Source organism: Oncorhynchus nerka, linkage group LG13, assembly GCF_034236695.1.
Source record: "Oncorhynchus nerka isolate Pitt River linkage group LG13, Oner_Uvic_2.0, whole genome shotgun sequence".
NCBI classification, from domain to species: Eukaryota; Metazoa; Chordata; class Actinopteri; order Salmoniformes; family Salmonidae; genus Oncorhynchus; species Oncorhynchus nerka.
Genome location: NC_088408.1, coordinates 38,695,613 through 38,720,072, shown reverse-complemented (window position 1 = coordinate 38,720,072; position 24,460 = coordinate 38,695,613). Strand labels below are relative to the sequence as shown.

Sequence of the window (24,460 nt, the reverse complement as noted above, 5' to 3'; positions counted from 1 at the left end):
GACTGCAGGAATGTCCACCACAGCTGTTGCCAAAGCATTGAATGTTCATTTCTCTACCATAAGCCACCTTCAACGTAGTTTGTGAGAATATGGCAGTATGTTCAACCGGCCTCAACTGCAGACCACGTGTGGGAGAGCGGTTTGCTGATGTCACCGTTGTGAACAGAGTGCCCCATGGTGGGGTTATGGTATGGGCAGGCATAAGCTATGGACAACAAACATAATTGCATTTTATCGATGGCTATTTGAATGCACAGAGATACCATGGTGAGATACTGAGGCACATTGCCGAGCCAGTCGCCATCACCTCATGTTTCAGCATGACAATGCAGAGCCTCAAGTCCCAAGGATCTGTACACAATTCCTGGAAGCTGAAAATGTCCAAATTCTTCCCTGGCCTGCATACTCACCAGGCCTGCATACTCACCAGACATGTCACCCATTGAGCATGTTTGTGATGCTCTGGATAAAGGTGTATGACCGCATGTTCCAGTTCCTTGCCAATATCCGGCTACTTCGCACAGCCTTTGGCGAGGAGTGGGACAACATTCCACAGGCCGCAATCAACAGCCTGATCAACTCTATGCGAAGGAGATGTCGTACTGTTTTTCTGATCCATGCGCCTAGCTTTTTTTGTAAGGTATCTGTATTCCCAGTCAAGTGAAATCCATAGATTAGGGCCTAATGAATTTATTTCAATTGACTGATTTTCTTATGAACTGTAACTCAAATTTGAAATTGTTCAATGTTGCGTTTATATTTTTGTTCAGTATATTTGTAGATCAGTCAGTCACAATTTCCCCACAATGCAGATTTGATGTTCTCGAACACGGCCAATGAAAAATATGAATTAATGATGAAATACTGTATGTGGTAGAGTTATAAATGGTTCTGTTATTTTAAATTATTGGTGGTAAATTCCAAAAGTATTCAGCCCCTTTGGATTTGTTCACATTTTATTGTCGCAAAGGGGGATTAAAATGGATTTAATGGTCATTTTTTGTCAACAATATACACAAAATATTCTGTAATATCAAATGTTTTATACATAATTTAAAATAAAAAATACAAAAGTGTGTATATCTATATAGTCGTTGCATACATATTCAGCCCCTTTTTGTTTAGGCAAGCCTAAATTAGTTCAGGAGTAAAATTTGCCTTAACAACTCACATAAGTTACAAAGGGATTGACATGATTTTTGAAGATTTATCCTTCCTCTGTCCCACATAAATACATCTGTAAGGTCCCTCAGTCAGGTATTGAATTTCAAGCACAAATTAAATTACAAAGACCAAGGAGCTTTTCGAAAGCCTCATAAAAAATGGCAGTGATGGGTGACGATAACAAATCAGACATTGAATATATCTTTAAGCAAGTTAATAATTATGCTGTGGGTGACGTATTTAACCACCCAGGCACAAAAATAGCCATTGGTGATTTTAAAACAGCTACAGAGTTCAATGGCTGTGATGGGAGAGAACTGAGGATGGATCAACAACATTGTAGTGAGTCCACAATAATATACTAAATGACAGAGGGAAAATAATATAAAAAGTATTCCAAAACAAAAATCTTGTATGAAACAAGGCATGAAAGTAATACTGCAAAGCCCTATGTGTGGGGCAAATCCAATACATCACTAACTGCCTCATTTTCAAGCATGGTGGTGGCTGTATCATGTTATGGGTATGCTTGACATCGGCCAATACTGGGGAGTTTTTCTGGATAAAAAGAAATGGGATAGGGCTAAGCACAGGCAAAATCCTGAAACCTTTTTCAGTCTGCTTTACACCAGCCACTGGGAGGGGAATTCACCTTTTCAGCAGGACAATAACCGACAAGGCCAAATATATACTGGAGTTGCTGAATGTTCTTAAGTGGCCACAAGTTGTGACTTAAATTTGCTTGAAATACTATGGCAAGACTTGAAAATGGCTGTCTAGCCATGATCCCCAGCATCTTGGCAGAGCTAGAAGAATTGTTTAAGGAGTAATAGGCAAATATTGCACAATCCAGGTGTGCAAAGCGCTTAGGAGACTTACCCAGAAAAGACACACAGATGTAATTGCTGCCAAAGGTGTTTCTGTCATGTATGGTGGACTCAGGGAGCTGAATACTTGTGCAACGACTACATTTTATTTGTATTAATCCTTTTAAAATACATATAATTTGGCTTCCGCTTTGACAGAATATTTTGTGTAGATTGTTGACCCCAAAGAAATGACAAATCCATTTCAATCCCACTTTGTAACACTATGTGAGGGCTCCGAATAGTTTTGCAAGGTAATTCTGAGGTGGTAACTATCTTTGCTTATTTCACTTCAAAATTCACAAGTAGCTAGATATTTCTCCTTAGCTAGATATTTCTCCTTAGTAGTCCTAAATCACTGCTTCATCCATGCTACTACTGTGTCTTCAGTATTTTTTTCCCTTGTAACGAAAGATGCCTAGAACACTGGCACCCTCCATTGGTAACGCACAACACTGGGAACAACTAAACGCGAAACTTGTATTATGCTTTTACCCCATGACATTCGAAAGCACAATATAATCATAACCATTTGTAAGAGGTGAGTACTGAACTGCAAAATAGACTGGAATTATATAAAGTATTTTCTAAATTAAAACATTCCCCCCCCCCCTTCAATGTCCCATGTCAAGAGTGATAAACTGCTCAGATGTTGAGTGGCTTGGATAATATTATTAATATTGTCTGGGTTGCATGTCGGATGGAGAAAGAAATTGCAGCTTTGAAAGGGAATGCCATAGAGGATATGTAACTGGAAGGTAGTAATCAACATTCTATAGCTTGCTGAATGATACATTTAATATAGACTGCTTTAATAGAACAATTTTATTATAAAATGCTTGTTGTGGTTTTAGGAAGGTCCGTGTCTTGACCGTAGAGCTGTGATGGTCATGTAATTTTGGGTGGTGGTTATTGGGTCAGCTAAATGACCACGGTCACGTTATTAAAAACAAATGCTCCAGGCTGCATGTTTTGCAGAAAGGGGGGCATTGCTTAGGCAACCAAAGACTTGTTTGCTACAACACCTTGTGTCAGCAATGAGCAAGAGTTCCATCACTTTGTAAATAGTCCAATGCTCAGGAGTTCCGTCTTCAGTCAGCTGTTCGTTCCACACACACACACACAAAATAAATGGTTATGACGGTTATTTTATTTTCATGACTTGTCATCCGTAATCTGTTACACGACTGTCCGTAGACTGTCTGTAGACTGTTACACGATATTGCAGTAACTGCCAGGCCCGACTAGACGCATTTAATTTTCTTTCATGCTGTAGTTGTCTGCCCAGTAGTTATTTTAGATGTGTGGAATCAGATTTTCTGTTATGCAGTGTGTCTAACACCTGACTGCTACACGTGTGCTTGACTGACTATGGCAACACAGAGCGATGGGGGAAGTGTCTGTCTCTTGGGTGGTTTTCACATGCTGTAGACTCGCATGCGCTCCACTAATGATCAGGAGGGACACATGCAACACACAAGCCTCTCCACAGGCACATGTCTGTGATTGCCATGGAAACCAGCAAGAGCTGAAACCGGAGGAGTTATGTGCATGAAAGTAATAAGAGACTGTGAACTGTCTTATTTTTTGTTCCAAGGTTTCAGTGGATTTTGTATCTTTAGCCTCTAATGTATTAGTCAAGTGAGTGGGCCACACTCGGAGGCCGTCCATCTCTTTTCAGATGCTGTCCATCTCCTGCCTACCTCCATCTCTTTTCGGGAGCAAGAACAGGATATTTGATCAAACTCACTTCGAAATGTCCTTGTCTTTGAAAGAAAAGCACATTTTTTGTACATTAAAATAACTTCAAATTGATCAGAAATACGGTTTAGTCATTGTTAATGTTGTAAATGACTATTGTAGCTGGAAATTGCAGATTTTTAATGGAATATCTATATAGGCGTACAGAGGCCCGTTATCAGCAACTATCACTCCTGTGTTCCACTGGCACGTTGTGTTAGCTAATCCAAGTTGATCATTTTAAAAGGATAATTGATCATTAGAAAACCATTTTGCAATTATATTAGCACATCTGAAAACGGTTGTGCTGATTAAAGAAGCAATAAAACTGTCCTTCTTTAGGCTAATTGAGTATCTGGAGCATCAGCATTTGTGGGTTCGATTACAGGCTCAAAATGGCCAGAAACAAAGAACTTTCTTCTGAAACTCATCAATCTATTCTTGTTCTGAGAAATGAAGGCTATTCCATGCGAGAAATTGCCAAGAAACTGAAGATCTCGTACAACTCTGTGTACTACTCCCTTCACAGAACAGCACAAATTGGCTCTAACCAGAATAGAAAGAGGAGTGGGAGGCCCCGGTGCACAACTGAGCAAGTGAACAAGTACATTAGAGTGTCTAGTTTGAGAAACAGATGCCTCACAAGTCCTCAACTGGCAGCTTCATTAAATAGTACCCACAAACACCAGTCTCAACATCAGCAGTGAAGAGGCGACTCTGGGATGCTGGCCTTCTAAGCAGAGTTCCTCTGTCCAGTGTCTGTGTTCTTTTGCCCATCTTAATCTTTTATTTTTATTGGCCAGTCTAAGATATTACCTTTTCTTTGCAACTCTGCCTAGAAGGCCAGCATCCCGGAGTCACCTCTTCACTGTTGACGTTGAGACTGGTGTTTGTGGGAACTATTTAATGAAGCTGCTAGTTGAGGACTTGTGAGGCGTCTCTATCTAACAACTAAAAAAAGACAATGGTATTAGTCCATCGTCATTATGTGAGTACTTTTCAGTATGTGCTGTGGAAATTCCCAGGGGTGGTTGAGTTCTGGAGGAAAGTCAACTATGTCATCTCTGTACTTAGAAAAAATACTGCCATTAGATACAATAGTGATGTTGCTTTGTGATATGACTGATTTGCACTTGTCAGAAAGCCAAAGGAGAGTGGTTGGCAGGAACCACAGCTGCTAGGAAAATACTTGTACAAAAGTGGATTCCACCTCATCAGTTACCATTTCAACAATGACTGCTTACATTTAAGGACATTGTATTTATGGAGGTCTCCACAGCCAGAATCCACAGGGCCAAGGTGTCCACTCTGGACATTTCTGAACTCTTAGCCAACTCTTAACCTTTACATCCATGAATGTGTATCAATAATTTGTCACTATTTCTGAGGCTATATGATGAATTGTTCAACAGATTTACTATGTAATATTAATTGATTTGTTTTTATCTCATGATTTATTTTTTTACATGCTATCAGATTGCCGGTGGGGATTTATTATATGAATCCTATGAATTGAAATAATAAAAATACTTATTACCTCAAGAGCTGACAGGATGACTCAAGGGGTACATGGGCAATGGGTTGTCTGCTGTTGCTGCTGACCTGATAACACTGATGCACTTTTCAAGCAAAACCCATTTCCGGGAAATATTTTTGATGTATTTGGCTCGTAGAAAGCCTACGCCAGCAACTGCAACATCATAGAATAATCAGGTCATGGCACAGGTCAAATACCATTTATTGGACATTTTAATTGAATATCATGAGTGCTGTGTACAACAAATGCTATACACAAAAAAATATATATATAAATACAACAATTTCAATGATTTTACTTAGTTACAGTTTATATAAGGAAATCAGTCAATTGAAGTAAATTCATTAGGCCCTAATCTATGGATTTCACAACTGGGAATACAGATATGCACCTGTTGGTCAAAGATAACTTTTTTTTAAACATCGAGGAGGTTCATCAAGGAACCTCAGTTCTTGGGGAGTTCTTGCAAGAACTAACTGCCCAACTGAAACATTTGGATTTGACTTTGAGAAAACAGCAGATGTAGGCACTTACAGTGGGGCAAAACATTATTTAGTCAGCCACCAATTGTGCATGTTCTCCAAAGGGTATATAACAAAGTATTGAAATAAACTTTTGTTATTGACCAAATACTAAAAAATCCTACAATGTGATTTTCTGATTTATATTTCCTCATTTTTTCTGTCATAGTTGAAGTGTACCTATGACTAAAATGACAGGCCTCTCATCTTTTTAAGTGGGAGAACTTGCACAATTGGTGGCTGACTAAATACTTTTTTGCCCCACTGAACATTTTTAAGATCTCAGTTTAAGGTATGACCTAAATTGATATTGTTTTATGATGATGCCATCTATATTTTCATATTTGTGTAAGAAAGGTAGGGGTTGGATCAGAAAACGAGTCAGTATCTAGTGACCATCATTTGCCTCATGCAGCGTGACACATCTCCTTCGCATAGAATTGATCAGGCTGTTGATTGTGGCCTGTGGAATGTTGTCCCACTCCTCGCCAAAGGCTGTGCAAAGTTTCTGGATATTGGGATATTTTCAACTTCCAAGAATTGTGTACAGATCCTTTCGTCATGGGGCCGTGCATTATCATGCTGAAACATGAGGCGATGGTGGCGGATGAATGGTACGACAATGGGCCTCAGGATCTTGTCACCGTATTTCTGTGCATTCAAATAGCCATTGATAAAATGCAATTGTGTTCATTGTCCATAGCTTATAACTGCCCATACCATAATCCCACTGCCACCATGGGGCACTCTGTTCACAACATTGACATCAGCAAACCGTTCGCCCACACGATGCCATACATGCTGTCTGCCATCTGCCCGGTACAGTTGAAACTGGGATTCATCTGTGAAGAGTGCACTTCCCCAGCATGCCAGTGGCCATCAATGGTGAGCATTTGCCCACTGAAGTTGGTTACGATGCTGAAGTGCAGTCAGGTCAAGACCCTGGTGAGGACAACGAGCACACAGATGAGCTTCCCTGAGACGGTTTCTGACAGTTTGTGCAGAAATTCTTCGATTGTGCAAACCCAGAGTTTCATCAGTTGTCCGGGTGGCTGGTTTCAGACAATCCCGCAAGTGAAGAAGCCAGATGTGGAGGTCCTTGGTTGGCATAGTTACATTTGGTCTCCGGTTGTGAGGCTCGTTGGATGTACTGACAAATTCTCTAAAACGAGGTTGGAGGTGGCTTATGATAAATTGAATTCTCTGGCATCAGCTCTGGTGGACAATCCTGCAGTCAGCATGCCAATTGCACACTCCCTCAAAACTCGAGACATCTTTGCCATTGTGATGTGTGACAAAACTGCACATTTTAGAGTGGCCTTTTATTGTCCCCAGCACCCGGTGCACCTGTGTAATGATCATGCTGTTTAATCAGCTTCTTGATATGCCACACCTGTCAGATGGATGGATTATCTTGGCAAAGAAGAAATGCTCACTAACAGGGATGTATACAAATTTCTGCACAAAATGTGAGAGAAATAAGCTTTTTGTGCACATTAAACATTCTTTGGGATCATTTATATCAGCTTATGAAACATGGGACCAACACTTTACATGCGTTTATATTTTTGTTCAGTATATAATGCATGTTATATAAACACAAGGCTCCTCAAGAGGAAGAAGACACCTTTTCCTGAACAATACCAGATCCACCTTCTCTTGAGACACCCCCAAGTTGCTGTTGCTTAGTAATAGTGCTCAGAGCTATGATTAAAGTGAGCTTCAAAGCCCCAAGCACACTCATTAGTCACTGCTGGCAGAATAATGAATTCCAAGGAGGAAGCCGATTAAGAAAACCATCCTTTATATTCTTCAAGCTGAGAAGAATCGCCTTGGTCCAACTGTGTTCTTTTGAATGTATCTTTATCTAAATGGACCTGGCCCGGCTGCAAAGGGCCACAGAGGCAGAAGTCTCTTTGAGGATAAATGTCCACATTGGAAATCAACCTTTTGACCTTTCAGTCTAGCATCTGTTTTAGATGATGTTGCCTGGGACCTGTCTGCTCACTCTGCCACCTCGTTCTCTCTCTCTCTGTTAATTGTCCCCCCAAAAATCTTTAGAGATTACCTTTGATTGTATGTGTCTTTTAAATTCACATTAAAATAAATGGCTATGAAATGAATTTGACCAAGTTAGCTGTTTAGCTATTACTATCCATTCCAGATAAATACATCTGGAGAATTCCACTAAAACCTCTCAAGCATATCAAACAGAATCATATGCATAAACACTTTCAAACAGTCCAGGCATCAGACATGACTGGTAATAGGCCATGACCATTTCCATATTCAACACTGTTTTATAAGCGGTGTGACAAATGCAACATTGAAGTGTGTGTAGCTAATATCAACAGCCAAGATGGAGGCAGACTTATGGAAATAAGCGTATGGTGAGATCATGTGCTAATGCACAGTGGAAATGTTTCACACGTGTGTAGCCGCTCAGTGGAGGGGCTGACAGGAAGTCTGGTCCCTGATGAAGGACACCACTGGGTGATGCAGAGATGTGCTTCATTAACCCGAACCTTTAGAAAAACCTTAACTGGTAAACACAGAAAATAGTCTTGCTGCATGTGAAACACACTGAGTGTACAAAACATTAAGAACACCTGCTATTTACATGACAAACAGACCAGGTGAAAGCTATGAACCCTTATTGATGTCACTTGTTAAATCCACTTCAATCAGTGTAGGTGAAGGGGAGGAGACGGGTTAAAGAAGGATATTTAAGCCTTGAGACAATTGAGACATTGTGTATGGTGGGCCATTGAGAGGGTGAATGGGGAAGACAAAAGATGTAAGTGCTTTTGAACCAAGGCACTGGTAATGGATGGTTTCCATGTGTTTGATGCCATTCAATTCGTTCCGTTCCAGCCATTATTATGAGCCGTCCTCCCCTCAGCACCCTCCACTGCTTTGAACGGAGTATTGTAGTTTTATTAGATTTTTTATTTAACCTTTTTTTAACTAGTCAAGTCCGTTAAGAACAAATTCTTATTTACAATGACGGCCTACCCTGGCCAAACCCTAACGACGTTAGGCCAATTGTGCGCCGCACTATGGAACTCCCAATCACGTCCGGTTGTAATACAGCCTGGAATCGAACCTGGGTCTGTAGTGACGCCTCTAGCACTGAGATGCAGTGCCTTATATGGTAGTAGGTGTCAGGCGCACCGGTTTGTGTCAAGAACTGCAACACTGCTGGGTTTTTCACGCTCAACAGTTTCCTGTCTGTATCAAGAATGGTCCACCATCCAAGGACATCCTGCCAACTTGACTCAACCGTGGGAAGCATTGGAGTCAACATGGGCCAGCATCCCCGTGGAACGCTTTCGGCACCTTGTAGAGTCAATGCCCCAACGAAATGAAGCTGTTCTGAGGGCAGATGGGGGTGCAACTCAATGTTTGGTATACTGAGTGTATCGTCACTCATCCAGTGTCGTACGTCTCTAAAGTGTACGGTACACAAATAGGATTCAAGCCAAGGTTGAGAAAAACATCTAAACAAATAGATTGCTGCAATTTACATTTGTTTAACCATTTTTCTATAAAGCTCTGAGTGTGTTTCTGAGTCAAACATTTGAGACATTTCTCTGCCTTTATGACATTTGTATAATTGCAGAACACTTCCATGAAATCTAACATGAGACATAAAGAAGTAAACCAGAAGTAAAAAACAAAGACTGTATTAACAAGGTAAGAAATGTCAAAAATGTTTATTAGATTCAAGTACAGTACACTGAAATTGCAAATTTTCACCAGATGTAGCAGCATTATGACTGGTATAGACTAACTAATAGGCACAAAACAATTATATAGAAATATCAATGACAAAATGTAATCTTGGTGGCCTTATGACCATATTCAAAACCACTGAAGCAGTTAATTGACATGCTTTGTAAACAGATTCTACTCAGCTAAAATATACTGTCGAAACCGCAGTCTCAACTCATTCATTTGACTGGCGAGAACAAATTGGATAAGTGGTCAAACAAAACCTACATGGCAGTGAAGTCAGTGTCCTCCAAGTCAGTCCAGTGTTATTAGACCACAGAGCGATGCTCCCCACACACATACACAGCGCTGGGTCGGATACGTCGCTTTGTGTGGCCGGGCAGCTGAGGAAGAAACTTGAAATACTTGGGCATCAGGTCAAGGCAGGCGTCGCGGAACTTCTTGATCCGCCAGTAGTAAATGAGAGGGTTGAGGGCCGACTTGAGATAGCACAACAAAAGGAACCAGGTGCTGACTTCGAAGAAATTGGCCTTGTGGTAGAAGGGGCTGCTGAAGGTGGAAACCAGGCTGTAGGCGGTGAAGGGCGCCCAGCACACGGTGAACACCGAGAAGAGAATGAGGATGGTAGTGAAGGCACGCGTCTTGAAGCTCATGTCTATGTTCATCTCAAAGGGCCTCTGCAGGCTCATGAGGCCCAGCTTGCTGGCCTGACTCAGACAGATGCTGTCCGGGTGGCTGTGGATGCGCACGGCGTTGTGCCGTATGGTGTTCAGGATCCCCATGAAGGTGTACAGCATGACCATGAAGGGGATGAAAAAGAAGGCCAGCATGAGGAGCAACGCGTAGGCGTGGTAACCCGGCTCGCTGGTGTAGCCGAACACACACTGTGGAGCTCTAGAGGGGATCTGGAGTGATGGGTGGCCTATGGCTAGTGGGAAAGAGAAACATAAGGAGACAGTCCATGCGATGACTATGAGCACTTTGGCTCTGTGGGGACTCAATTTGTCCTGTTTCTGGACTATGATCAGGAACCGATCTATGCTTATTATAAGCAGGATGACCATGCCCTCTATGACAAAGAGCCAGAAGAACATGGCCGACACTCGGCAGAAGACATCCCCGAAGATCCAGCGTGTGGTCACCACAGTAACCAGGGCAAAGGGCATGTTCAGGACGGCCAGCATCATGTCTGCGAAGGCCAGGCTGGCCAACAGGATGTTGATGGCGGATCGCATGGCGGCGCGCTGGTAGACCATCAGGACCACCACCACGTTCCCTAGGAAGGCCACCAACAGGATGGAGACCATGGCCATGCAGAAGAACACCTGGAGGGGCAGGCTGACGCCCTGAACACTCCCCTGGGCCTCGGCTGTTCGCGTGACCGTGTCCAGGTCCAGAGGTGAAAAGGAGGAGCCATATGAGCTGTTTTCCATGGACATGTCTTCCGTGTCAGGCTGGCCGTGGAGGAGGTGGTCAGAGAGGTTCAGCAGCCCTGCCGTGACGAGGCAGCAGAGGCTGGCTTTATTGGTCTCCCCTGCCTCCACAGGGGGAACGACAGTGGAGTAAACCATTCTTCCACGGGGGGTGCAGGCTCGGGTTTAGGCATCGTTACTGGAGCTCTTCTCTTGCCAAACATGATACCTCAGATGCTGTTCTTAGTCCAACTGAAGAACCCAGCATCGTAGCATGGAGGAGAGATCCTGGGGAGACAGAAAGGGAAATGGAGGCAAAACAGAAAGCGGGGACATTAGCAAGAGAACATAAACATCAAATGCTTTGTCTGTTTTTCCTTGATGATGATACCTTAAAATGATTATTCTTTGTTTTAAAATGTTGCCTTTCTCAAAAGACAATATTGTGTATCAAGTGAAATTTTGTCAAACTGAAACGTTTATATACACATTGATCTGCATGTACAATGCCTTCGGAAAGTATTCAGACCCCTTGACTTTTTCCACATTTTGTTACGTTAGCCTTGTTCTAAAATGGATGAAATATAAAAACAATCTCAGCAATCTACACACAGTACTCCATAATGACCAAGCGAAAACAGTTTTTTTTTCTCCAAATGAATTTTAAATATAAATACCTTATTTGCATAAGTATTCAGACCCTTTGCTATGAGACTCAAAATTGAGCTCAGGTGCATCCTGTTTCCATTCATCATCCTTGAGATGTTTCTACAACTTCATCAGAGTCCACCTGTGGTAAATTCAATTAATTGGACATTATTTGGAAAGGCAAACACCTGTCTATATAAGGTCCCACAGTTGATGGTGCACGTCAGAGCAAAAACCAAGCCACGAGGTCGAAGGAATTGTCCGTAGAGCTGCGAGACAGGATTGTGTCGAGGCATAGATCTAGGGAAGGGTAAAACAATTTTGCAGCATTGAAGGTCCCCAGAAACACAATGGCCACCACAATTCTTAAATGGAAGAAGTTTGGAACCACCAAGACTCTTCCTAGATCTGGCTGCCCGCCCAAACAGAGCAATCGGGAGAGAAGGGCCTGGGTCAGGGAGGTGACCAAGAACCCAATGGCCACTCTGACAGAGCTCTAGAGTCCCTCTGTGGAGATGGAGAACTTTCCAGAAGGACTACTATCACTCAGAAGCCAGTAAAAGGCACATGACAGACCGCTTTGAGTTTGCCAAAAGGCACTTAAGACTCTCAGATCATGAGAAACAAGATTCTCTGGTCTGATGAAACCAAGATTGAACTCTTTGGCCTGAATGCCATGTGTCACGTCTGGAGGAAACCTGGCACCATCCCTACGGTGAAGCATAGGGGTGGCAGCATCATGCTGTGGGAATGTTTTTCAGCAGCAGGGACTGGGAGATGAGTCAGGATCGAGGCAAAGATGAACAGAGCAAAGTACAGAGAGATCCTTGATGAAAACCTGCTCCAGAGCGCTCAGGACCTCAGACTGGGGCAAAGGTTCACCTTCCAACTGGATAATGACCCTAAGCATACAGCCAAGCCAACGCAGGAGTGGCTTTGGGACAAGTCTCTGAATGTCATCACACAAGAAGACTTAAGGCAGTATGCAGTTGCAGTCTGGCTATTTACATGTAAGCCTGGTTACTACACTATTATAAGAATGCCAACACAACCAGGCTGCATCACATCCGGCCGTGATTGGGAGTCCCATAGGGCGGTGCAAAATTGGCCCAGCATCGTCCGGGTTTTTCCGGGGTAGGCCATCATTGCAAATAAGAATTTGTTCTTAACTGACTTGCCTAGTTAAATAAAGGTTCAATAAACATTTTAAAACTGGCTTACCAATGCTATCGCCAAAATGTCCTAGCAATTTCATGAATTATTTGATCCGTGCCAAGGGAGAGATTTTTATTCCAAGTCAATGTTTTTCTGGGGACAACTCAAGACTTCAATAAAAAAGGCTTATCACTAATATAAACATTGGATACTGTTATTTTAGACCGGCTGGTATAATTTACAATGGCTCATTGGCAAACGTCAAACAGAAAATGTTGGACCCGCTTTTCCTATGGAAGATTAGGACTGGCGGTGTTAAAAGCGGCAGACTATAAAAGCAGTCTTATCCACGAAAGCGATTTTGTCTTAGATTTCCGCAGCACTTTCAAATATGCTCTCTTCTCTCATTTCTAGGTTTAGTCATTCCATGTGGGTTGAACAGACAAAGCGATACAGGGGATTCAAAGCTTATTAAATAACTGTCAGTAAAAATGTAAATTTGTTCTAATTTTTCTGTACACTTCCGGGAGGATATGATTGTGTGACGGCTGTCGCTAGTCCGAAACCTTGAGGCAAATTCTATCCATTTACCATGCTGCAGAACTATAATTATGTCAAAGTTACCCCACCAGAGTAAAGGAGAGGGTAAAATGTTGTATTCATTAGATAAACAGGCTACCATAATAGAACAGGAACAAGTGTATTATTAGGCAATAATAGAATGACTGAGGCATTGTGTGTTCTTCCTCTTACCTTGACAACAGGGATAGAATACGCACGGCTAGATTATGATTAAAACCAAAAGGATACGTGTGGATGTGTGCAAACAAGCCTCAGACTGAAATCTATGTCTGCCTCCCGACTTCTCACTGACACGGACTGATCTTAACGCTCTGCCCTCTCCTCTCATTAGGATGCTATGACAGACACTGCTGATAGATAACGCCGCACCAATTCTGCACTGTGTAGCAATTAAGTATATGGTCAATTTCCTCATTACAGGGTTTTCAGTTACCCAAAAGACAATCCTTTGTGCTAAATGAAAGGGTGCATCATGGCCCTAGAGTATCTGTTCCCTTTTCATACAGAATGACTCAAAAGTGATTTGGCGGCTATAAAACAAAGATGACCCATAAAAGCACCCTTTTAACCTATCACTTATGAACATGAATTGGGGTGGTTAGAACAGTAGTCCCTATTCAGATATTCAGCATAATACAGTCATTTAAAAAATGTGATGGAAGAGAAAGAAAAATATTAGAGGAACATGTTTACTATTTCAAGTACATATATCCACAGAAACCATAGTAACTGCTAAAAAGGATCTGCCTGGTACCTTGCAAGTCAATGATAACACTGCATGTTGAGTAGTTGTGGAACCTAGCAACAAGGACCTGCATCCAGCTAGTATTTCTATCGGGTGGCTTTGTATCTCTTTCAAAAAGCTTTTGAGAATTTTAATAACCACTACAAAATAAACTAGATATGTGTCATACTATTTTGAATGATTTAGTTGATGTATCATATAGTCCGTTTAGCCTTAGATGATTATTTGCCCCGGTAACTAGCCTGAGACTATGGGAGAAAGTTGAAAAAGCAGTCAACAATGGAAATTGTGTTTCTTATTTTTGAGTGTAGGAATTGTAATTACACATTTGTTACTGAGCTGGATAATATTGTTCAGTTATCAAAAGGTGAAATAAAACATAATAAAGCTGAGTAATTCTTAGAGTAGCAAAGTTACAAATAATAGTAGCAGGGCTGCTGACCTTTGAAGAAAGCTTGGAGTAAAATGTTGCCTAGATGGGGTCTGGGGGTCCTCCCCTAGGAAAATTGTACTGTTTTAAAAGCTAATTTCCTGCAATTTTACATATTCGACATGGCTTAAGACTATGACCAGGGTGAAAAAAAACACAGGTCAGGTGTATTCAGAATGCTTTGAACGTTAATTTAACCCTCAAAATTGAGATTCGTTTTTTTGGTAGGGGTGAAATCTTAGGTGGTTTGACACTTTATTCAGACACTAATGAAATTAGATGGGGAGATAGGCAAATGGGAGAAGCAGTGTGGAGGTTGGAAGCAGGGATCCCTGTTGTCAGGTAGAAAGTGTTGGGGGGGGGTGTTACCGCTACATCAATGCTCTGCACAGGAAATACTCATTTTAATGGTTGATGTCAGTGGGTAACCAAATCATAGACTGCAGTCTCCTTGTCCATAGATTGCTTTCAAGGTAAGGACAAAAACACATAGTATTTTGTCATTTGGGTGAACCATCTCTTTAAAATAGGTCCGGAAGAAAATCTTGATTTCTCTCTAGGAGGGTTGACAACCCCTGATCTATGTTTCCCGTGTGCTGGGGGTTTGAAAATATTATTTTTTATAACAATTCATTTCTCCAAATCACCCAACCTTCAAGAAAAATCCCAAATGCGTGAGCGTTGGCAGCTCTACAGTAGTCCAGTTTAACATGGTAAGAGGAGTAGAAATGAGTTACTAGTGATTAAACTAAAAGTATAGCCTACAGTCAGCCATTACAGCTGTCAATTTCAAATATTATGTGCCGGCCTATTTAAAGAATATCTCATCACTGGAAATGATTGATTGTGAGGGTATATCATTTCAAAGCCTACACACTACTGGGTTGCAGGCATTGGGTCACTTAGTTGGGTTGTTTTCTTTAAAAATAGCACGTTTGGGTTGTTAATACTGGGTTATTGATGTTGGGTTATTGAGATATGACCCAGTGGGTCGGTTAATTCTCCCACCAAATCCAGATGATCAAAGTGATCTGGCAAGCTTGTGAATGAAAATTGTCGCAGCTGTTTAGCAAGTCTAACAGGCAGTCAAGGTTGCCATATCTGCAATTTTCATGATAAATTGGGCTACTTTGAATACAATGTCGCGGTGAAAATGTATTGGTCGTGGGTTGCGGGTTTCTGGGCGCCTTCTAAATTGCACCGCAGCCACCATGGCAATTTCTTAAAATATACAGTACCAGTTAATAGTTCGAACACACCTACTCATTCCAGGGGTTTTCTTTATTTTTTAAAAACTATTTTCTACATAGTACAATAATAGTGAAGACATCAAAATGATGAAATAACACATATGGAATCATGTTAGGAACCAAAAAAATATGAAACACCCTTTGCCTTGATGACAGCTTTGCACACTCTAATACAAAAAAACATGTTGATACGATATCACAGGAGTAATTGCAAATCAATTCGTGCCGCTTCTGTAGCATACCTGTACCTGGCAAAAATATGTAATAAAAAGACTATCATTTCAGTTTATTGTTGTTGTAGCCTTGTGTTATTAAGCAATTATTAATGGCCTTATTTAGTTAATCAAGTTGGAAGTTATCAATTGTGATCATGGTCACAATCCTATCGCAATTGCCGATCAGCTGTTGTTAGAGTGCATTAGATTGATGGTAACAATCAGTCAGATTAGGCTGCAGGTAAAAAAAAAAAAAAATGAAAACACTTGCTGTTGTTGACAAGCATTGGCCTATTCAGTTCATATCCATATTTTTAAAAGTGATTCAGTGATTGAAATTATGGCCCCATTGTCAGTAGCCTATTCCAGCAGGCTATTGGGCAACTCAAGCACTTCCTACCTAGAAATTGCCTCTGTTCATGTTGAATAAATTAGTCTGTGTATTTGAACTATGCAAGCTGCTAAATCGTTCATTTTACATCTTGCCTAGGCTACTGTACGCTATCTGAAATTAGATGTAGACCTATTAGGGGCTAGCCTATAGGTTACCTGCATCTAGCTAACCAAACCATGGCAAAGTTGAATTACAATCATAAAACCATATTTTAGTCAGTAGGCCCAGCCAATGCCTATTGAAATTACAAGTCAATCTTACAAATTTATAACGGTTTATAGTCTTAACATCTGGCACATAATAACGGCATAATTGCCAGAGAATTGCCTAACATTTGTTTTTTAAAGTTTATATTTGAAATTATATTTACTCTTGCAACATATTCAAATTCCTTTATTAGTCACATTAGCTCGCAATAATGATTATTTAGATGGAAAACCAAATGTAGCTTTTGAAGTCGTTAGAAGTTCAATTGAGATTCCTTCTTAATTCACTCGATAATGTAATGGAAAAAGGGTTTATTGGCTAAATGTGGCAACTCCTCTCTTGCTGCGAAAAAACACATTTTGGGCTAATTTTCAGGCCTTGTGGGCAAGTTTTGCGTAGTCATTGGCCACAATTTTAGCTTGACCTGGCAACCCTGGACAAATGGGAAAGGTGTTGTGCTTGACCAAAAACAGTGAGTAAAAAGCTAGCTACGTAACTAACATTACTAATTTTCATTCTGGAATAAATTACCTAGCTATACTGACTTGCCTAATTAAACAAAGGTAAACATTTTTTTATTTATTTTTTAACTCCCTTCCTTGACAACAGTTCTGCACTGATCCACGAAGCGCAAAAATAATGAATTCCCTGACCTCTGTTGAGGCGATATCACCATAAATCCTGCATGGCCAATGCATAACTCGGCTTGACCATGCGCCCAGATGCACAATGCACTCCTCTCCAGAATGGACTCTCTCCCGTCAATTTGTGCACATACATTGTTTCATAATTGCATTTTGTGAATGGTTTGCATTTGATTGTTAGTGTATATCAATTCCCCATTACATATCACCAGTAGTACATTTACCATTCATTCCTATAATTTCTCATCTACAATGTTTGTTACTTTGATTATGGTCATTTATTTTCATGCATTCAACCTATGCTACACTTGTGAGAAACATGTTTTGGTATATTTCATTCCATTTACGAGTTTTGTCAATTTAGTCGTTGTCTTTTGTTTGGAGCGCTCCTGTCAATGTTGAGTAAGGACACACATGGATAGAAGTAGGCCTATAGGCTACCTGGCCTTCGAACAAATGTAGATATATAAATGTGCCCAGTTGGGGATCTGATTAGTATTTCTAATTGATTTAACGCACCAACACTAATGACCTGTGGAGCTTCTCAAAGTAATGTTTTCTTCACCTCAAACAACAAGCAAACAAAGTCTGTTTTTACATCCATTGAGAATTACGATAGTTCCTCAATGTATTCGGAAAATATTTCCAGATCTCTCCCTTTCGATAACCACTCAGCGTTAAAAGGGAAAAATGTAATGCTCCGATCCAGTGGAAACCTCATAAAATAGGCCTACCTGATTACTTCTTATCAGTGCTTGACTTGGACTGAAATAGGTTCCGGTAGTCATTTTGGGTGCTGCTACTGTTAATATTTAGGTGCAGGAGATACACAATACTTTTGAGCTAATACTCTATAAGAGGAACAGAAGCTCAAGCAGTAGAACATTTGAGGTGCCGATACTCAGCTCCGTTGAGCTCCAGGCCTGGACCCAGAATTTTGATTAACCACATGACAATGATGTTGAGATATGAAGATGTTATTATAAATGAATCAAAACTGTTTCACATGTTTTATATGAAAACCATAACTGGCACGCAGATTGGTAGAAATGGTAAGATACATTGGGATTCAACATGAGAAAGGTTGCCGACTCCTCGTGTAGCCTATACCGGCAACTTCAGGAGAGTAATGGAAGAATCTATGAAAGCCAGCAGGAGCGAGAGGAGAATAATTGGGGCAGGTTAAGTTTTCTAAATTCTGTTTATCTAGATCTCTGATGCCCTCTTGAGGTATTTGTCTTGTTTTATCAAACCGTAAACTTAAAGTATCAGACAAGCTCAATGAGTATAAACTCAGCAACAGGACCCCGTCTTTCAAAGATAATTAGTAAAAATCAAAATAACTCCACATATCTTAATTTTAAAGGGTTTAAACACGGTTTCCCGTGCTTGTTCAATGAATCATAAAAAAATAATGAACAAGCACCTGTGGAACGGTCGTTAAGACACTAACAGCTTACAGGCGGTAGGCAGTTAAGGTCACAGTTATGAAAACTTAGGACACTAAAGAGGCCTATCTACTGACTCTGAAAAACAGCAAAAGAAAGATGCCCAGGGTCCCTGCTCATCTGCGTGAATGTGCCTTAGGCATGCTGCAAGGAGGCATGAGGACTGCAGATGTGGCCAGGGCAATAAATTGCAATGTTCGTACTGTGAGATGCCTAAGACAGCGCTACAGGGAGACAGGACGGACAGCTGATCGTCCAGTGGCAGACCACGTGTAACAACACCTGCACAGGATCGGTACATCCGAACATCACACCTGCGGTACAGGATGGCAACAACAACTTCCCAAGTTACACCAAGAAGGCACAATCCCTCCATCAGTGCTCAGACTGTCCGCAATAGGCTGAGAGAGGCTGGACTGAGGGCTTGTAGGCCTGATGTAAGGCAGGTCCTCACCAGACATCACCGGCAACAACGTCGCCAATGGGCACAAACCCACCGTCGCTGGACCAGACAGGACTGGCAAAATGTGCTCTTCACAGACGAGTCGCAGTTTCGTCTCACAAGGGTTGATGGTCGGATTCGCATTCATCATCAAAGGAATGAGCGTTACACCGAGGCCTGTACTCTGGAACGGGATCGATTTGGAGGTGGAGGGTCCGTCATGGCCTGGGGTGATGTGGCACAGGATCATCGGACTGAGCTTGTTGTCATTGCAGGCAATCTCAACGCTGTACATTACAGGGAAGAAATCCTCCTCCCTCATGTGGTACCCTTCCTGCAGGCTCATCCTGACACAACCTTCCAGCATGACAATGCCACCAGCCATACTGCTTGTTCTGTGCATGATATCCTGCAAGACAGGAATGCCAGTGTTCTGCCATGGCCAGCGAAGAGCCCAGATCTCAATCCAATTGAGCACATCTGGGACGGTGAGGGCTAGGGCCATTCCCCCCAGAAATGTCTGGGAACTTGCAGGTGCCTTGGTGGAAGAGTGGGGTAACATCTCACAGCAACACTGGCAAATCTGGTGCAGTCCATGAGGAGGCGATGCACTGCATTGCTTAATGCAGCTGGCGGCCACACCAGATTCTGACTGTTACTTTTGATTTTGACCCCCCCCCCTTTTGGTCAGGGACACATTATTCCATTTCTGTTAGTCACATGTCTTTGGAACTTGTTCAGTTTATGTCTCCGTTGTTGATTCTTGTTATGTTCATACAAATATTTACACATGTTAAGTTTGCTGAAAATAAATGCAATTGATAGTGAGGGGATGTTTCTTTTTTGCTGAGTTTAGTTGATTTTTTATTTTTGTGTGTGTGTATACAGTGCATTCGGAAAGTATTCAGACTCCTTCATTTTTTCAACATTTTGTTACGTTACAACCTTATTCGCCCCTCATCATTCTACACACAATAAACCATAATGACAAAGCAAAATCAGGTTTTTAAAAATGTATAAAAATATATATAAACATATATATATCATATATCAAATTATATATCACATTTACATAAGCATTCATCCCCTTTACTCAGTACTTTGTTGAAGCACCTTTGACAGTGATTACAGCCTTGAGTCTTCTTGGGTATGACGCTACAAGCTTGGCACACCTGTATTTGGGGAGTTTCTCCCCTTCTTCTCTGCAGATCCTCTCAAGCTCTGTCAGGTTGGGAGGGGATTGTCGCTGGACAGCTATTTTCAGGTCTCTCCAGAGATGTTTGATCGGGTTCAAGTCCGGGCTCTGGCTGGGCCACTGAAGAACATTCAGAGACTTGTCCCAAAGCAATTCCTGCGTTGTCTTGGCTGTGTGCTTAGGATTGTTATCCTGTTGGAAGGTGAACCTTCGCCCCAGTCTGAGGTCCTGAGGATCCTTATGTACCTTGATCCTGACTAGTCTCCCAGTCCCTGCCGCTGAAAAACATACCCACAGCATGCTGCTGCCACCCCCATGCTTCACCATAGGGATGGTATTGGCCAGGTGATGAGTGGTGCGTGGTTTCCTCCAGACGTGATGCTTGGCATTCAGGCCAAAGAGTTCAATATTGGTTTCATCAGACCAGAGAATCTTGTTTCTCATGGTCTGAGAGTCCTTTAAGTTCCTTTTGGCAAACTTCAAGTGGGCTGTCATGTGCCTTTTACTGAGGAGTGGATTCCATCTGGCCACCTGATTGGTAGGGTGCTGCAGAGATGGTTGTCCTTTTGGAAGGTTATCCCATCTCCACAGAAGAACTCTGGAGCTCTGTCAGAGTGACCATCGTGTTCTTGGTCACCTCCCTGACCAAGGCCCTTCTCTCACGATTTCTCAGTTTAGCCGGGCGACCAGCTCTGGGAAAAGTCTTGGTGGTTCCAAACTTCTTACCTTTAAGAATGATGGAGTCCGTTGTGTTCTCGGGGACCTTCAATGCTGCAGACATTTTTTGGTACCCTTCCCCAGATCTGTGCCTCGACACAATCCTGTCTCTGAGCTCTACAGACAATTCCTTCGAACTCATGGCTTGGTTTTTGCTCTGACATGCACTGTCAACCGTGGGGCCTTATATAGACAGGTGTGTGCCTTTCCAAATAATGTCCAATCAATTGAATTTACCACAGGTGGACTCCAATCAAGTTGTAGAAACATCTCAAGGATGATTAATGGAAACAAGATGCACCTGAGCTCAATTTTGAGTCTTATAGGAAATGGTCTGAATAATTATGTAAATAAGGTATTCATGCTTTTATTTTTTGATACATTTACAAAAAAAAATATTTCTCATTTTGGGGTATTGTGTGTAAATTCATAAGGAAAATAAATATTTAATACATTTTTAGAATGAGGCTGCATTGTAACAAAATGTGGGAAAACTAAAGTGGTCTGAATACTTTCCGAATGCACTGCACACAAAAGAAATGGGTTAAAAATATTAATATATGTTAATAATATTTGGTAACTCAGCACTGGGTAAATATTGGACAAAACACACACTAGGATACTTTGACCCAGCCAGCTGGGTTGTGTGAATAACCCATGTTGGGATGTTTTATTTATCCCAAAAATGTGGTTATTTTGACACAGCAGTGGGTCGCTTTTTACTCTTTTGCTGGCTTATTGTTTTATATGTATTTTTGACCCAGCAATGCATTATTTCTTACTTTATTGCTCGGATATATTTTTTGTTCCGTCTCTATTACAGAATCTGTTTTTCCATTCCACAATTGTCTAGTGTTTGTGATGGCGTGCCCACTGGAACCGATTCGTCTTGTTTTTAGCAGACAGGACTGGAACCCGGTGTGGTCGTCTGCTGCAATAACCCATCTGGGACAAGGACCGTTATTTGCCAGTTTGTGGCCCGCCTGTTAGCTTGCACGATTCTTGCCATTCTCCTTCGACCTCTCATCAAAGAGCTGTTTTCACCCACGGGACTGCCATTGACTGGATGTTTTATGTTTGTCGCATCATTCTCGGTAAACCCTAGACACCATTGTACGTGGAAAGCCCAGGAGGCCAGCAGTTTCTGAAATACTGTAACCGGCGCACTTAACACAGACGATCACACCACGCTCAAAGTTGCATACATCAATCACCACATGACTCAACTCAATAACATCTTCAAAATGGGCAAACCATTTTCTTGAACGGGTTAGTGTACTTAAAAATCTGGCCGCTGAGTTTATATCCCAACATTGGGATAGTTACCACTGTTATAATATGTATATAAGAATGTTATTAATTTTATATTTGAATATCTAATGTGCAAAAATAATCAAGGAATGTTTAAATGTGCAGTGTACAAACTTAACATGATCAACAGGAATGACATGTACTCTCACATGTGGCCAAAAATAAGTATCTGGATTACATTAAAAAAGACCCAGCATGAAAGTGAATAAAAACCCAACTGATGGTTAAATTAAGCTTTGGGCAATCCCTACAAGCCCCGAGTCTCTTTACTTACAAATTAACCCATGTTTGTGTAATTCCAAAAACCCAACTGACTGGATCAAAATAACCCAACTGGCTGGATCAAAATAACCCAACTGGCTGGATCAATATAACCCAAATGGCGGGATCAATATAACCCAACAGGCGGGATCAATATAACCCAAATGGCGGGATCAATATAACCCAAATGGCGGGATCAATATAACCCAACAGGCGGGATCAATATAACCCAAATGGCGGGATCCAAATAACCCAAATGGCGGGATCAATATAACCCAAATGGCGGGATCAATATAACCCAAATGGCGGGATCAATATAACCCAAATGGCGGGATCAATATAACCCAAATGGCGGGATCAATATAACCCAAATGGCGGGATCCAAATAACCCAAATGGCGGGATCAATATAACCCAAATGGCGGGATCAATATAACCCAAATGGCGGGATCAATATAACCCAACAGGCGGGATCAATATAACCCAAATGGCGGGATCAATATAACCCAACAGGCGGGATCAATATAACCCAACTGGCGGGATCAATATAACCTAAATGGCGGGATCAATATAACCCAACTGGCTGGTTCAATATAACCCAAATGGCGGGATCAATATAACCCAACAGGCGGGATCCAAATAACCCAGCGTTGGGTTACCAACTAACCCAAATAGGGTTGTTTTTTAACCCAGCATTGTTTTGAGTGTAGGCCTATTTATTTTGATATTTTTGATAACATTATTATTATACTGTGGAATTAAATGTAAGGTCAAATGCTTGTTTGATGAGAACCTATGATTAGTTCAATCAAACAAGCTGAATTGTTTGAAAATACGTTTATATTGTATCAATTAAACCACTTTTCAGGGAGTAGTATTGTTTGTTACAGCAGAATCCCCAAGTGAAATTACCGTTTTCCTTCCAAAGTCAGGTTGACATCGTTGGGTTTCAGTAGACAGACAATTGCTCGCGGCTCATTTCAGTCTTTCAGTTGATCCAATTCGCTGTCCAGATGCTTTTTGTAATTCCTCGAAGTCACAACTAGATATACTGTATTAATCTCTCATTGCACGCGAATTAATAAATCTAATCAAATAAGATTATTTACAGTGCGAAACACGGGCAATGCCACCTACACAATTCAACAAAAGCGGTAAGTAAAATGTAGTTCCGCGTATCATTCTGCCTTTGTTTTGCAGGGAATGGGTTCTCCGACAAAAGAAAACACCGCTAGATTGGTTTACAAGACAAAATCATGACTCAAAGAGGCATTAAACAATTTGATTGTCAGTCATTTCATTTTCTTTCCAACCCTCATCTTTCTGTTATCCTGAGAATGATAATTTCGTCTTCCACTATTCGGGGTTCACGGTATAATATTCCATCTCTGTTACGAACTACGATCACTGTCCGTATACTGGTTAACTGACAGTCTCATCATCCAATAGTATGGACAGCTCGGGTAGGGTCCTTTGTTATGACGCGCCCATTATCTAGAGCTCCAATTGAAATGACAAATGGCCATAAAGAGGCGTAACGTTGTGGTTCAAGATCTAGGCTTTACCGGGCACGTGCATATAAGCGTTGTACTGTTACGTTGTATACAATCAAACACAGAGATAAATACAATATTACAAGGTTCCATAAAGTATAGGGTTTGGTCATTAGATGTTCTTAATATTACACGTTTTGTGCATGTAATAGATAGCCTGCATCCCCTTCTTTCCATTTTTGGACATAAATTATGTCTTTGGAATTACCTGGATTTCTGCAAAAAATTGGTCACATAACTTGATCTGATCTTCATCTAAGCCACAACACAGTCTGCTTAAACTAATAAC

At 41.3% G+C, this 24,460-nt stretch overlaps 1 protein-coding gene across 1 annotated transcript; it reads right to left on the bottom strand.

The window, feature by feature from the left end:
* Nucleotides 1-9,529: 9,529 nt before the first annotated feature.
* LOC115139516 (probable G-protein coupled receptor 63) lies at nt 9,530-24,044 on the bottom strand. Its single transcript, XM_029677007.2, has 2 exons — nt 23,531-24,044; nt 9,530-11,263 (listed from the first exon to the last, which is right to left on the bottom strand). The coding sequence occupies exon 2, from the start codon at nt 11,132-11,134 to the stop codon at nt 9,872-9,874; it is 1,263 nt and encodes a 420-aa protein (XP_029532867.1). The 5' UTR covers nt 11,135-11,263; nt 23,531-24,044; the 3' UTR covers nt 9,530-9,871.
* Between the last annotated feature and the right edge of the window lie 416 nt (nt 24,045-24,460).